This window comes from Bufo gargarizans, chromosome 3 (assembly GCF_014858855.1).
Source record: "Bufo gargarizans isolate SCDJY-AF-19 chromosome 3, ASM1485885v1, whole genome shotgun sequence".
Taxonomy (NCBI): Eukaryota; Metazoa; Chordata; class Amphibia; order Anura; family Bufonidae; genus Bufo; species Bufo gargarizans.
Genome location: NC_058082.1, coordinates 114,897,133 through 114,914,457, shown reverse-complemented (window position 1 = coordinate 114,914,457; position 17,325 = coordinate 114,897,133). Strand labels below are relative to the sequence as shown.

Here is a 17,325-nt window from a genome sequence, read left to right as displayed (position 1 = left end):
AGCTGGAGACAACCAGCGTTACCAGAGACCTGATGCGCAGGTTTTCAGACCTGGGGTGGGTGATAAACCTGAAAAAAATCTAATTTAATCCCCTCAACCAAAATGAAATTTCTGGGGGTAATCCTGGACTCGGTCTCCCAGGTGACATCCCTCCCTCGGGAAAAAATTGTCATTTACGGAAAAAACACAAAAATTCTGAAGCCAATCCCAGTGCTCCATTCGCAATGCCATGAGCCTCCTAGGCACAATGACCTCCTACATAACAGCGGTGTCTTGGTCTCAGGCCCACACCAGGATTCTCCAATCTTGGATCCTGAGAATCTGGGACAAGACAATGCTCTGTAGAGAAAAAAATCCCCATCCCGAATCAGGTAAAGTCAGATTTAAAATGGTGGACGAAAGAGGAAAACCTGCAAGAGGGTGTACCCTGGGTAAAAGATCCGGAGATTCTAATTTACACGGACGCAAGTGGTACAGGATGGGGAGCAAAAATAGGCTCGCTAAATTACCAGGGCACTTGGTCGGACGCCATGAAAAAATGTTCCTCAAACCACAGAGAACTGGGGGCAATCTGGGAGGTGCTGAAGGTAGCACAGGACAAGGTCTCCAGAAAACACCTAAAAATCCTCTCGGACAACGTAACAGCCGTGGCATACCTGAAACATCAGGGGGGCACACGATCGTCAAGCCTAAAGGAATTGGCGGGAAGAATATTTTCCTGGGCGGAAAAGAACGTTCTATCCATCACAGCTATCCACCTAAAGGGTACAGAAAACATACAGGCGGATTTTCTCAGCAGAGTAACCATAGATCCCGGGGAATGGGCCCTAAACTCAATCGTATTCGATCAGATTACCAGAAGGTGGGGGAACCCCAAGATAGACCTGTTTGCATCAAAAAAGAACGCAAAGGTCCATCCCTTTTTTGCTCCCTAAACCCAAGAGACAACCCTTGGGCGACAGACGCATTTTCAGTCAGGTGGTCTTGGGATCTAGCCTATGCCTTCCCCCCCTTGGCCATTAATACCCAGGGTGCTGCAGAAAATAAGATCAGACCCGGTAACTGTAATACTGGTTGTCCCTTACTGGACAAAAAGGAATTGGTTCCCAGTGTTAAAAAACTAGCTCTGGAAGAACCCTGGATAATCCCCCCCCACAGGAGGACATTATTTCTCAGGGTCCGATTCTTCACCAGAATCCAGGTCTTTTCAGACTATCAGCCTGGATCCTGAACGCGAAATCCTAAAAAGCAGAGGGCTATCAGAAAAGGTCATTAACACCCTTAAGTCCAGCAGGAAAGAAGTTACTTCTGCAATATATCTTAAAATATGGAAAAAATATTGTAGTTGGCTAGGCCAGACTCCTTCCGTGAACTCTTCTCCAAATATTAAAAAGGTGCTAGACTTCCTCCAACGAGGGTTAGACCTGGGCCTTAGACAAAGTACTCTCAAAGTACAGATCTCGGCCTTGGGGGCTTGTTATGATAGAGACCTGGCCAGTCATAGGTGGATAAGGAGGTTTATAAAAGCTGCCTCAAGATTGAGACCTTCCCTAACTCCTAGGACGCCTCAATGGGATCTAAACTTGGTCCTAAGAAATCTTACGATTTCGCCTTTTTCTCCTATACAGGATATATCTCTAAGGCACCTATCTTTAAAAGCAGCCTTCCTAGTGGCAATTACTTCAGCCCGACGCCTGGGTGAAATCCAGGCGCTGTCCTGCAGGGAACCATACCTCACTATCTTCCCGGACAGAATAGTTCTACGTTTAGACCCAGGTTTTCTCCCAAAAGTGGTGTCTGACTTCCACAGAGACCAAGAGATCATCCTTCCATCCTTTCCCAAGGACTGCTCATCACAAGATCAGTTCCAACTCCTGGACGTTCGAGATACTATCATACAATACCTAGAGTCAACAAAGGAATTTAGGAAAGATGATAACCTTTTCATCCAGTATGCAGGTCCAAATAGAGGAAAAAAGGCTTCCAAAGCCACGATCGGCAGATGGATCAAATCTACTATTATTTGCTGCTATCAGAAGTCGGGTCTAGATAGCCCCACGAATATAAAAGCTCACTCTACAAGAGCTATGGCGTCTTCTTGGGCAGAAAAAGGAGGTGTCTCCCTAGACAAGATTTGTAAAGCAGCCACCTGGTTGTATATAAGTACTTTCATCAAACATTACCGAATTAACGTGTCAGCTTCTGCGGATTTAACCTTCGGTCAGAAGGTTCTACAAGCAGTTACCCACCCTGTCTAATTATCTGGTAGTTCTCATAGTAAGCCGTCATGGTGGACGAAATGGAAAGACCGTAATTAGACTTACCGGTAATTCTGTTTCCTTGAGTCCACCATGACGGGCCAGATTCCCCCCCCTGAGATTTAAGGAGGGGTTGAGTATGAATTAATACTGAAGAAGAAAAAAAAAGTGTATATTCATATATTGCCTAGATTAAGGCTACACCCACTTGGTAATTTGGAAAGCACTGAGGGTGAGTGTGGGTGGTGGCCTTTTAAACTGTGTTCCAGCCCCTACAGAGGTCAAGGGTCAATCTCATAGTAAGCCGTCATGGTGGACTCAAGGAAACAGAATTACCGGTAAGTCTAATTACGGTCTTTTTTCCTTCCACTCAACTTACCATTAATATGCTTGCTGTGAACAGCCAGCTTCTTTAGCCGTGATCTTTTGTGGCTTACCCTGTGATGTCAGCAGTCTTCCCCATGATTTTGTAGCTGACTGAACCTGACCACTTGAAGGCATAGGAAACCTTTTGCAGGTGTTTTATGTTGATTAGCTGATTAGAGTGTGACACCATGAGTCTACAATAGTGACCACTTCAACGCTATCCTAATTTTCTGAGATACTGACTTTTGGGTTTTCATTAGCTGTAAGCTATAATCCTCATCATTTAAAATAAATAAACGCTGGAAATAGATCACTCTGTGTGTAATGAATCTATAGAATATTTGGTCCTCCACTTTTTGAATTGAATTGCGACACCTGGGACCCTCACTGATTAGCTGTTTTGAGAAGGTAGCAGCGGTCCTGTGAGCATCGGTGCCTTCTCGTGGCTTACCAAGCAAACTGCCGTTCATTATATAGTGGCTGTAATTGGTATTGCAGCTCAATCCATTCACTTCTGTGGGGCTGAGCTGTACCTAAGCCACGGGACCGATGAACGTGTCGTCACTGGCCTAGGAAAAGCTGTTAGAAGGCTGTGGCGATCACAGTAGCATCAGTTCCTTCTCAATACTGATTGGTGGAGATTCAATGTGTCAGATCCCCACCGATCAGATACTGATGACCTATCTAGAGGATTGTTCATCAGTTAAAATGCACCTGTATGTTCCCTACTCCTGGCTTTGGCTCCAAAACCAAAGTGGTATTTAAAAAAATGAATAAAACTGTGCGAAACCACCTCTGGACTATCAGTGATGTGGTAGTCCAAGACAAACCTGCTCTAGATCAGGAGTGGTCTTCTCAAATTGCTGTTTTAATGCTGTTGGGTATTTAACTTATAAGCCTCGGAACACCAATGTTTTAAATATTTTTTTTTTTTTTTTTACTGTTTACAGCTAAACTGCAAGACTTCAAGAACTTCCTTCTCGAGGACCAAGACACAGTACAGCGCATTGCAGATCTCCGTCAGCGTGTAGAGAAATTTGCCCGTGCCTTCCCCATGCCAGGGTTTGAGGAACGTTAAACTCTGACTTGTTTCTGAGAAGACGGCTACCTTCATTTTGCCCTCTACCATCTGTACCAATTAACTTGGACATGCTTTCCTGTTACTTACTATGCATTACTCCTTCTCCAAACAGTTTTCAATTTTTGAGCTTTTTTTTTTTTTTCTAACAGACTTCTTCCAGCAGATTCTATTTTCCGTGTTAGAGTCGGCTATAGGACTGTATGGACAGATTGTGTAGCCACAGCAGTGGATGTTCAAGTGGCATTTTTAGGCTTCATTGTCTGACTGTCAATAAAAGCAATAGCATACATTGTCTGGATTCCATGCCTATCTTGAAATTAGACTGGCCAACGTATACCACCTCAATGTAATACTTTGCTACCTGCAACATAACCACCTTTTATTTTTTTTTGACCTTTACTAAGTAAGGCTCTTGGCATAATTTTGGTATTTTATAAAATCTGTCATGGAGACTGTTCATGGAGTAAGCTTGTTAGTGTATTGTAGACAAAAATGTAGTGTGCCTCCAGTGAAAAATTCAATCTTCAGAGTTCTTAGATCCTCATATACAGTACCTTTTTTGTGAAGTCTTTTCCTTCCTACTTAGCCATTTTTGCTGCAGATCTCTCGTCCCACGTGACTCATCCCACCTGTTATTATTGTCAATGTTGGGTTCTGTCCTCCTGGACTTTGGCCACCATGTATAACTGAGGCCACAAACCCGTGACCAAATCAGAAGACCGATATCTATCAGGTTTTGTCATGGTGTCCGTTTTCTTACCCAAAAAAAGTATCCATGCTGCCTCCAACACAGATTTGAACACAGCCTTACAAATGCAGTAAAGCTTTAGCCTATCCCCAGTCAGTCTCCCAATCACAGCTGTAGCCTAGCCCAAGTTAGTCTCCTAGCTCACAATACACTTGGAAACACCTCATTCATTCTTCTTCCCTCTCGCTACAGAGACCATTTCCTCGAATTAGTGCCAATGCTGCTGGGATCACAGGACTTTAGCAAGTTCAGTCTACAGACACTCAAGAAGTATATCCTGTTTGTGCAACATAGTGCTCTAGCAAGGAGGAAGTAAAGGCCTGCAGCAATTCATGTCCTTCTCATTTGTTCTTTATTCAAATGAATAGTGTGTGCATCCTTCAAGTGAATATGGCTAATAAGTACTTTATGCTACTCAATTCCGGATTGAAAACTTCAATTTACACACTGATGTGATTTCCTAAGAGTTTTAGGTAGTTCACTGGAGGTATGCTTCTAGCCTGGAGCTGCACAGTGACATGAGGATTGCAGTGTTGCAGTTAAACATCGCATCTAATGAGTGTCAGTGACTATGATGCAACAGCCACAAAAAAAATCAAACTGTGGATTTCTGGTGGCTGGTCGCAAGTTGTACATGACTTTGTCATCTTGGACCACAATGCAAGGCATGTGTGGCCTGCAAAATCTCAGAAATTTGGCTTTTTTTCACAGCCAAATCCTCTTTTGTAAGTTTTTGTGGCCACGTTTCTGAAACTTGCTGTTCCGTGACACGATGTAGCCCAAGTCTTAACCAGGTTATATTTTTAGCACTATCAGTCCGAGTATGTATATACTATGTAGAATTAACTTGTGCCAATAAAAGATATGCTATGTGTTGTATGTGACATCTATATGTGAAGCTGATTGATAATTGGCTAAAAACAGTATTGTCATTCTAATTACCTCTAGAGTACTATGCCATGATGCACCATTGAGTGCTAATGTCTAAAAGGTACCTTTTTATCTCTCCCGCCATTGCTCTGTTGGCTTGGCGCTTTACGGGACAGAACTGACACTGACTAGGATGGCGACATTTGATTTATTATAGCTCTTGGAATTCTGACTGCGAATCAGCAGATGACGACTGCCTCCTGTGTCCAGCTTTTGGAAAGCATTCCTATAAAATATCATATTCCTTTTATAAAATGAAGCTTACGGACAGAATGAAAACCCATTAGTGAGTGTTGGGCATTATGACACGACTATCTGTTTTGCAGTCAGCAGATTGCGAATTTGCAAAATACAAATGCATTGCCTGTGCCGTCCACGTTCTATTTTTGCGTAACCCCAGACTTCATTGCCTGCATTTTTCAGACATATTCTATAGTTTTGCATAGCGTATATATACGCATGCAGAAAGCACACGGATGATCCATGTGCTTTCTGCCTCCGTATGTCTGTCATGCAAAAAAGTAGACTGTTCTATTTACTTGGCTGAAAAATGCAGACCACAGATTCATTGAAGTCAAAGAGTCTGCAAAAAATGCAGACACAACATGAATGATATCTGTATTTTGGGGATCTGCAATTTGCCGACTGCAAAATGCATACAGGGGTGTGCATGCGGCCTTAGAAGGCGGGAGATTAAATAGTCTGTTCCTTTCCAGATAATATGCATAAAGAATGGAGCAATAATTAATACACATGTGAATTATAATACAAACAATCTGTTCATCGGTTTCAAAAATACTCATTTTAATTGATGGTATTGGCAGGCTGCACACAATTCTAGCAAAATCATTATTAAAATACTTGTAAAACCCATGCCTTGGCAGCCTGCCACCCTCTTGCTAATCTTAAAGGCATCTTTCCTGTCTGGAGCCATAGTATGTGACGTGGTGCTTCTCTCCTCCTCATGCAGGGCTCACAGCCATAACTTCCCATCACAGCCAGAGAACTATTATAGCAAAGCAAATTCAATTTGTTAGATGAAATCGTATTTGCCCCGAGGCTGTGGCTGTGTTTCGTCCATGGAAGGAGCAGGCAACAGCTTGGGAAGTAGACTCCTCGCATTTTTGTTTTTTAAATGATCCCGGCGGTCAAATTAGAATCGATTAACAAACAAACGGAGTAAATGTAATGAAATGAGACTGGGTATTGGCGTAATGTTCCCATCTGCTCGCTGCCTGGAGTGACACACACAGTTCTGTGTTATTAACCCTTTTTGCTGTAAGGGGACAGCAGTATAATGCTCAGCTGGCCTGATTAGGCTCTCCTTCCAGGAATGGAAATTTGACCAACGTGGGCTGATAAATCCAGGCGTATGCTTCTCTACTATTACCTAAATAAACGGTGAGGATTGGTCTATATTTTCATAAAATCAGAAGTTTCCATTCCGAGTGTCCTCTCTGATGTAATTCAGGTATATTAACAGAAAACATATTTTTTTGATAGCGCTGTAAAGGCAGACTTCTTAATTGCAGCAAGAATTGATTATGAACATGCATTTTCTATTCATGTTAGATCTGGAATTGACATAGGAGCTGGGCATGTCCTTGCCTTATATTGCATGTTTCATAATGAGATCTGTAACGTGAATAAAAATTAATATAATAAATTACAGTCTGTCAATCCTTATTTATCATGAATCCGTGGCTCCCAGATGGCAAATGAATACTCTTCAATTTCTCATGTTCTCAGGGTATTTCAGTTGCAGTTTAGGGAAGTTCTACACTCTCTTTTTGATTTCTCACCATTTTCAAGATCTCTGTTTGCAGTCTGATGCAGGAAGAACCTTTTATTGTTGACAGTCACTGAAGAAAATTCCATCATGGTCTTGTTAACGGCGATATCCACATCAGAGTTGAAAAGCTCAGATAGTCTTAACAGAAATCAGTTTAGCCCCTGTACATTGGTCACGTGACCAGGACAGCAGCTGGACCACACTTACTTTGTTGTGATGATCAGTGGGAGTCTGAGCCCAGCAATCAGGTATTGATGCCCTACTACTGGTATCGTCTGCCATGCAATACTTTTTTATTTATTTATACATATGAACCTTATTCCCATCTCAGACACTGATGGCATACTGCTAAATAAGACCTACTCTGCAGAATGGTGGTATTTCTGATCACGGTTCCTGTGGCAGCCTTGGGCCCTCTGTAGGATCTAAGGCAGGCATGCTCAACCGGCGGCTCTGCAGCTGTTGCAAAACTACAACTCCCAGCATGCCCGAACAGCCTACAGCTATCAGTCCACAGCAGGGCATTGTGGGAGTTGTAGTTTTACAACAGCTGGAGGGCCGCAGGTTGACCATGCCTGATCTAAGACAGTACCGCCAATCGGATATTGTCTGTTGTGTAAAACGGCGGGTACCCAGTAGCTATGGCGCATGCTCAGCTCCATGTTTGAATGCTGGACTTATTCCATATATGTACAGCGGTTGTGGAGCTTAATTTAAGTGATGGTCTAGCATCAGGATAGGCCATTACTAGCTGATTGGTGGGCACCCTATCCCCCACATCTCCACCGATCACTCCAAAAAAAGCTAGACAACTCCTATAAGTATCAGTGGATTGGGCATTTGGATTAAATCAGAGTGATTTGCACTTTGCATAATCAATTGTTAATCAACCTGTTAGGCCAGACGCACACGAGCGAGTTCAATGTGAGAAACTCGCAGCATGTGTCAGTGTGACATCCCATTCTGGCCTCCCCTCCTCTGACCGGATCGCACAGCATCCCTCAGGGTTACACAGCATTATAAATCAGTAAAATGCTGTGCAATCCTGGCAGAGGAGCGGAGGCCAGAATGGGACCTTGCATAGATGCATGCTGAGAGTTCCTCGCATTGAACTCTCTTGTGTGTCTGGCCTTATTTTGTCCTTTTCTGTTGTGGCGTTTGACTATGGATTTAAAGGGAACCGGTCATGTGGATATTTGATTATAATCTAACTAATTATATACAATCATTAACTACTATCTAGTACCTTAGATATATTCGCTTACTGGTGTGATAGATGGTTGAAGAAAACCACAGAAACAAGATAATAATGCACTTATTAAAGCAGATGCAAGCACTATATATGGACTAAGTCCTCTCCCTGATATGATAATGTCTGAGACACTTAGTCGATATATTTTGATCAAAACACATCTAAGCCCGCCACCAAGCGTCAAGGTGGTCTCAGGTCAGGCGGGTCCTACGCTAAACCTACCTAAGCCGTTGGGCTTCTATGTTCAGGAGCGCAGACCCCGCACATATGGTGTGCTGCTCCTAGTAACCTCCATGTGCATCAAGCAACCAATGGGAGGAGGAGCAAGCACAGCCATATGTACCACCTCTTTTATCTTAGTTTTTTCTGTGATTTTTTTTGTTTATGTGATAGATGGTTACCTCATAATATACACACAAAGATGCTGCATGCTAATGAGCTGATTTGACTCCAGCGTGATGTCAGTGAGTCCAGCGTTTTTTTAATTCAGAGCTAAAGCCACTCCCCTGCCCACCTGCTGCTGATTTATATAGAAAATAACGGTCAATCAGCAGCAGGTAGGCGGGGAGTGTCAGGAGCTCCTGAATATTCAGGACTCCTTATGAGCTGGAGCTTTTCAATACAAGATGTTGGCAGATTGACTGGGTCAATTAAAGAAAGTGACCCAGCATTTTGCTAAGAGAATCAGTCACTTATTTATGTTGCCCTTAGTTAGCACACCATAAAACTGGTGACAGGTTCCCTTTAACTTTGTACAACAAAAAGTAGCTAAAATTCCCACATAAAACCATGCAGATTATTCTGCAGGTTTTCAATTTATTTCCACAATTCTTTTCCCCCCACTATGTATAAAATTGAATTCTCGTACACAGCCTTATTACAGCTCTGCTTTCTATGTAGCACATAAAATAATATAGAAATATATTCTATGGGTGCATGGACCTCCTTATGCCTCTGATTTCATAATCTTTTTATAGCAGCAACATATTCTACAGTCAATTGGAGGGTGCACGTACAAAATAAATCAGACATGAGTATAAAACTAATCAATTCAAACAGGAATGAGGGTCCTGCTTGCAAAACAAAAACCTTTTTTGTAATTTAATTTCAATAGACTTTAAAGGCTATGTACTCCTTTTTGGAATATTTTTATTTTTTTATGATTTGTATTTTACTTAGTTTTAGCTAAAAATAATTTTTTCAATTGGCCTTTATTAAAAATATTGATCCGTTCTGTCACAAAAGGTTAACCGTTTTTCTAGCTGCGTGACTGGTACTTTTACTTTGCGCCGGTCAATAAACCTGATCTCTAAACTACTGAGAGGTCATTAATACTTATTTAAGCCACATTCTTATCAGTAAGATGAGAACTGAGCTATAATGAGTGTTTATAATGTCAGAGAGCAGAGACGAGGAACCCATCAGCCCCCATCTGATGAAAAAGACAAAAAATCCAGAAGGTGCTACAAGGGCATCTCAGTTCTGTGCAGAAAAAAGGCTCCATATTAATAAAGACAAATAAAAAAAAAAATTTTTACTTCAAAATAAGTACAATGCAATAATAAAAAACAAACATATGGATATATAGACAAATTTAAACTCCTTTCACAGCATGCCCTTTATGTTATGGATTGATTTGCTGCAGAATTTTGGTGTGTATCTTTACCTTTTTTAAGCTTTTTGCTATCCAATGCTCTTGAAGCACAGTACCTATATGTGAGCATCTTTGCTAGATAGGAGTATAGAAATGTAACTTTAGTAATATACAAAGGTTGTGGCACATTACCGTGCTCAGCAGAAATTATAGTCTACTTGACCGGAGGAAGTAAAGCTACATGTTGGAAATGATTTCGGACTTTAGAAAATTCTCTGTGAATCCACATTGCAAGAGGCTTTTAAAGTGAGCTGAGAATGGATCCAGCACCATACTCTGAATGGTATTTAAGAGGACAGATGCATTTTAATTTAAAATTAGAAGGGGTTAATTGAATATAGTCTGATAAGTGCTGCCTGATTATAGCTCTCAATTTAAGATTAATCCCAGTAATATCCCAGCTTTGTATCGATTTCCTTTAGCGGGGTTAACGCTTCTAATCATTGGTTTATTCCATTCAGCTCAATAGTAACATTAATCATAGTAATTAGTAGTTTCAGGGAGTGCAGAATGGAAGGTTGAATAAGGGGCAAATGTATTCATTGAGGGGAGCGTGAGCTGTGGAAATATGAAATCATTGATTGGAAACAACCGCCAGTGCTGGTAGTATCGGATCAGAAAGCATGGACCTAGGGATCATAATTACTACGTCTCTGCAGATGTCACTAAGTGAGGCCAGGCTGGCTGAAAAAATGCAATCTGCAGGCAGCATGTTATAGAGCAGGAGAAGCTGAGCAGATTTATATACACCAGGGGTCAACAACCTTTAGCTCTCCAACTGCTGTGAGCCTTCATCCCTCAGTATTTCTACTTGTTCAGCTTTCCTTTTAGCCCCCAGGTAGTATTGAGCGAACTTGTGTTTTGAAGTTCGGCTTACAAGGTTATCTAAGAATTCCTTTATGGATTCTGCTATCACGGACCATAAGTTATGGTCCATAGTAGCGGGATCGATAATGGAATTCTTATATAAACTGAACCTTTGTATGCTGAACTTCAAAACACAAGTTTGCTTATCCCTACTCCCAGGTGAATGAAGCATTCTGGGAATTGTAGTTCCAGAACAGCCAGAGTGCCGAAGGTTGCTGATCCCTAATATACACTAAATATACTGTATCAGAGTAACCCTTAATCCAGTCTCTAATAGATCTTTTGGCGCTTCAAGATCTACTGAAGTAGGTCCTCTTCAATACAAGTCAAGAACGTTTTAACCGGATCCATGCTGCCTCCTATTCAAGAAACAGATAAGCTCATCTGATATGACCCGTCCATGGTAGACCTGGTTACTGCAAGCTCCACAGTCAATCACCTCACATCTCTCCCTCGGTGTCTCACTCATGCTTCCAATCTCTTGGATTAGCTGGTGGAAGGGGGCTCTTTTGTGGGGATTGCAATAGGCCCAGGTGGCCTCCTTTCATTCTCCTGGGATTATTAATTGAACTTCTTACAGATATGGACAAAATTCTGGTCATGTCTAAGAACTAAAAAGACATGTCAGATCGCAGGGAGACTGGCCTGCACTTGTGTCTTTTTAATTCTCAGATAAGACCAGTATTTTCTCCATATCTGTAAGAAGTTAAATTAATAATCCCAGTCTCTGCAGGAAAGTCTGACCCTAAAGTAGCAGTGAATGAAAGGAGGTCATCTGGGACCATGCAATCCCCACAAAAGAAATGGGAGTGAGACACCAAGGCAGTGATTGACTGTGGAGCTTTGAGTAACCTGGCCTACCGTGGAAGGATCGTATTGGAAGTTTCTTTTACCTGCTCTATTTCTGGAATAGGAGGCAGCCCAGTTACGGTTAATATATAGTTTTGTATGTAAAGATTCAATACAACTTATTATTGTAAATTCTTTATCATTTTTTTTTGGGGGGGGGGGGGGAAGGGAAGGACCATGGAAGGGTACATAAAGGAAAAAAGTGAAGGCAGAGACGGAGGGAATAAGAGGGTTTATCATTACATAATAGCCAAGTGTGTTACACCGAAACAGCCTCTGATGAAGAAAAAAAATAAATTGAGAAAAAAGAATCCTGTGGGAAAGAGGTTGTAAATACTGTAGTGATGAGCAGCAGGTGCAATATTCTAATTCACGATGTTTCGTGATATTTTTGCTAATTCAAGACTTCGTTCTATTCGTACAATGCTATTCTATTGTGAAAAGTAGTCATTGAAATATTCGTGCGCATGCACATTTTTCAATAAGATAAACTATATGAAATAATGAAGAATATTCTAATTCAGTACTGACTAAGATATTTTAGCCTTCTCACATTGGCCCACAAGTAATGGTCCATTACCGGCCTGCTTTTTACTTGTGGGCCAATGTGAGAAGGCTAAAATATCTTAGTCAGTACTGAATTAGAATATTCTTCATTATTTAATATAGTTTATCTTATGGCAAAAATTAGCAATGAAATATGCGCATTAATCGAATCCCGTAAGGGCGTTAAGCAACTTTCCTGTTGGGTTGGCTTGGTAGAATTGTCGAATATGTAGAATATAGCGCTATATTTGTAATCTGAATATTCAGGTATTTTTTATTTTTTATTTTTTTTTCATCTGAACCCATTACATTTACTATCACTAATGGGTTCAGATGAAAAAAAATAAAAAGATTTGTTTTTAATAAATATATCAATAAATTCTAAATATTCGCAAATTATCGAAGTGCTGATATTCGCGAGAAAAATTCACTATTCGAATATTCACGCTCAACACTAGTTGTAAAATACAATCAGGTTAGTGTATAAAATGTGGGTCAAGGTTGTCAACAAATTTTTTCCAATTTCTCCAGATCAGTTCAAATTTGTCATAAGAACCGGCAGAGGACCAACCTCTGGAGTAGTAGGAAAGTCCAACATCTGGCTATCAAAGCTTTAGTGGTGTCTAGTAAGAAGGACATTGCTAAGGAAAGTGAGTTAGTTTACATTGTCTAAAGGTTGAGCAGCACTGTCACTGAAGTGAGGGGGATCTCTCTTACCAGGTTCCAGATGTTGCTCCAAAATCAGAAAACAGCTTAGAGATGTGTAAAAAATCACAGATTTTCCTTTCACATCTCCAACATGTAGGAGGATAATTATCAATTATGTTTAGTAGTTGGGGCATTTTGTAACATCTAGAAACAATCTTATAATTAAGTTCTTGGAGTCTAATTAAAATGAAAAAGGATTGCAAATTTTTAGGCTGGCTTATTTGTGATGTTGAACTCCCTATTTTCTATCATTGATGGCGTATTGAATCTGCTGGTCAAGAGTTTATATAACAGATATCTTAACAGTACAAGATCTATTACCAATCTATTATCACTTTGCTAATTATGTTATTTGATGACTATGTATATTGAGGCAGAAACATCTTATGGCCTCAGTTAATAAAACCTGTAATGTTTTGTTTAAGTTGCTGTTCTGTCTGATCTCAAGATGGTCCATTCGCCTATTATCATTCATTGACCGCAGTCCCTGTGTAAGTGTGTATACAGAGATAGCTGTCAGTCACCTAGAAGAGGAAGAGCCTTAAAAAGGCTGTGCAAGAATTGGGGGGGGGACGGGGTTGCAAACCCCCACACTTGGGCGAACCTGTAAAGGGAAGATGGCTTACCTGCTTCCTGGTGCTTCCCTGCTCCTTCTCCTCCAGGCCTGTGATGCTCCGTTGTACTCCCTCAATGTCCTCATCCAGTTTGACATCTCTAAAAATGATCACATGATGCAACGGAATTCAATCTCTGCCATAGCCAGTGATTGGCTGCTGTTGTCACACTGGAAGTTGACGTCGATGGAGCCCAGTGGATCATTTGTAGGCCTGGAGTAGAAGGAGCCGAGAGCAAGTTCCAGGGAAGACAACATTTCCTTTACGGGTCTGGCACAACCCCTTTACAGAGGTTGTTTGGTTTCAGAAGAAACAAATCTCAAATCGGCAATTTAAAACTGGTAAGTACATACCGGGCAGGCCCCAGATTTACCTGGCTGCAGCAGTGACGTTACGTTAACATGTGATTGCAGCACCCAATGACTTACCTCAGCAGTGCATTGAAGAGGCCCAGTGATTGACTGCAGCAGTCATATATTGTCAACATCATGTACTTTCCAGTTCTTTATTGCAGGCTGATCCCTGATTTAAATGTATAAATTCCGAGTTTAACTGGATGTTTTCCCAAGCTATGTATCAATCTGCTCCACTCCTCCTGTTCTATAACATGCTGCCTGCAGATTGGATTGCATTTTGTGGTGATAGGTCCTCTTCAAATACTAGCTCCCATATATCTGCTTAATGGCTCTTCTGGGGTGTCGGGTATGGGGAAAAGGGAAGTCCTACCTTCTAAATGGCCACAGTGTATTGTAGCTTAATGTTGTCAGTGTTAGGTGGGTTCTTACAGTGCAGATTTTAAAGTGCATCCATCAGCAGGCTGAACCCTATTATGCCTGGTCTGTTAGGGTTGTGGTTGCTGAATAAAAGAATACCTTTATTGTGAGAATTTGGTACTCTGTTAGGCTGGGTTCACACATAGGGTTAATCTTTTAATGTTAATGCAAATAAGGGCTTAAGTGCACCAAGGGGCGGTCAGAGCCCCTCAATGCACTTTTGCTGTGCTGCCCCTCCCCTTGATTGACAGGGCTGGCATCATCCGTGTCTTCTAACCTGTCCATATAATTCCACCCCTTTGCCATACACTATCAGCACATCTGCAGTGCTTAGCAAGCAGCAGACGTACGCAAAATACCCAGCATTATTGTCTACTGACAGCCCCTCCCCCACTGGCAGCTGTATTATCCCCTGACCACCCATCCTAACTGGCAGCAGTATTGTCCTGTGACAACCTCTCCCACACTGGAAGCCGTGTTATCCCTTGACGTCCCCCCTTCTTTCTGTAACAGCTGTATTGTCCCCTTTACAACGCCTCTGTCTGGCAGCAGTATTTTCCCCCTGAAATCCTATCCCTCCCTGGCAGCACTACTGTCACAATGTCTAACCTCTCTTTCAAGACAGGAGCAGTGAGGCTGGAGTTGGAGAGAGATGGCTTCTTCTGCAGTTCTTTTTTTTTATGTCAGGGGGGGTGAAGGAACTTTAATGATGTTATCACAGCTTCTGCACTCTCCTAACCTCAGAACAACACCATTGTCAGTGCAGTTCCTTTACTCTTAGTTCAGGACCTGTGATTATGACATCTCAGGTTCTTTAGTTTTCTAAGCCTCCAAACTGCACTAAATATGCAGAGTTTGCATCATCAGTGCAGTTATTTTTCAGTCATGTTCCCTGAAAAATTGGACCATTAGGCAGATTCCTAGTCTGAACCTGGATAGTGTCTTGACAGTGCCCCGGCAGCAGGTCTCCCCTTGGCAGTTTGGCATCTAGATCAACCGCCCCTCTGCCCCCCAGACTACGCCACTGTGACCCATAGAAAACTTGCATATTCTTATGAAGTCCATAAGTGTTCTAGGTAATGAGCAAGGAGAACATATAATGTGATACGCTTCAATGACTAATGCTGAATTTTGGAGGCAGCATATGTTCCTGGTCAATATATTGGTCCAAGATATTTTAGCTTTATCAGTATTAAAAAGGCAAAGAAGGGTGAGGAGGAGCACTGTCCCTAGTCATCAATAGCATGCAAGGAGGCACGTTTCAAGGATTTTCACCATCTGCTCAGTGTCACAAGCTTCTCCTGTGCTGTGAGTGTATTTAGCTCTCCTCCCGGCTTGAGCTTTTTGCTCCAAACACGGACAGCTGCTCAGAGGTCCTTTAGGTCCTCAGAATTTTACAGCTTACAGTCTTTCTTTAACTCTTGTCATGCAATACATTATTGTATAGCATGCTCCCTTACTGAATTTACAATTACAGAGGGAGGGGAGCTGAATTTACCATTGTATTCTTATTATTGTGTACCATGATAACTCCAACCTGTGTTTTTTTAGGTATTGTGAAACTACAATGCTCAGTAGGCCCCGACAGACCTGGCGAGTTTTACAACCGCTGTAGATCACTTCTCCTTATTAATAATATTTACAGGATGTGCATGATGAAGAACATGAATGACGACGATATGTGAAAGATTGCAGACTCCATCTGTGGTTGCTTGTCTAGACTGTGTCATTTATACTATTATGTTGTATAACTTTGTTCTCAGTACTGGAAACAGTGGTTAAGTCTGACTTGCTTATTTGTTTCTAACGAAGCAAACACTGTCTTATTATTGTGATCAGTCACAAATTGTTTTAGTCTATCCTGGGAAGTACAATTTGTTCTCCAAATGTCATATCACTAGGGAATAAAATGTCTTCTGCTTCGTGACAGATAGTATATGAAGTGTATTTATTCACTGGAATGAACACCCTGCTGCTGAGATTGGAGCTACCATATGTTGCCTGGGGCAGATTTGGCCTGTCTCAGAATGCAAGTCCCTTAAGCTTGCAGATTGTTGAGATTTGACTGTGTGATGTACACCATTGCGTAACCTTGCTCTCTTTCCTTACCACTGTGCATTACTATCCACTAGGGATGAAGACTTTACTTCTCCACTGGGAGAAGTTCTTCTCCACTTGACAAAGTTGCGCAGAACAAACTCTGTTTTCTTAGTCGGAACATGGAGTCACTATATACAGTATCTTGAGGAGTCTATGCGAACATTTTAGGAATAGTTGTGATCTGTCAACTTTTATTGTCTTGAAGAAAGGATCATTTCAGCTCAGTGATTGTCTTGTGTAATGGAAAAATCTGAGATAAGAGAAATGGCTGGTCATCTGAGTCATGCTTTCCTGTCAAGTATGGGTCCAACCTTTAAATACTTCTCTGGCTCAATGGGTGGGTGATGTACCATACTCCATGTCCTAGCAAAGGTAGGAATTACTTGGCGTGACAGCTTTGAGACCCTTCTTCTGCAGAATTACAAAAAGGTGATGCAATAACTTCTATATCAAACATTATCATTAGATCTGTGAAGTAATTAGTTGGACAGAACAGGTATAACTATTGCACTATGAACATCCAAGCTACATCTTTGGACATACCAATTGCCAAATATTTGCTATTTAAAGAGGACCTTTCATTACAATAAAAAATCTAAACTAAGTATGCTGACATGGAGAGTGGCTCCCAGGGATCTCCCTGCACTTACTATTATCCCTGGGCGCCGCTCCGTTCTCCTGGTATAGGCTCCGGTATCTTCAGATTTTCGGCTCAACCGGGAGGAGCCTTCTCTTGTTCTCCTGGGCGTCTCATTCTCCCAGGCTATGAGCTGAGCGCTGCGATTGG

At 41.6% G+C, this 17,325-nt stretch overlaps 1 protein-coding gene across 1 annotated transcript in view; it reads left to right on the top strand.

Annotated features, from left to right (window-relative positions):
• SHMT2 (serine hydroxymethyltransferase 2) overlaps nucleotides 1–7,052 on the top strand; it is a 78,696-nt gene extending 71,644 nt beyond the window's left edge. Inside the window, exon 12 of the mRNA XM_044285041.1 lies at nucleotides 3,575–7,052. Within this exon, the coding sequence (XP_044140976.1) occupies nucleotides 3,575–3,702 (128 nt within the window). The 3' untranslated portion in view covers nucleotides 3,703–7,052. The remainder of the gene's footprint in view (nucleotides 1–3,574) is intronic.
• Nucleotides 7,053–17,325: the final 10,273 nt, after the last annotated feature.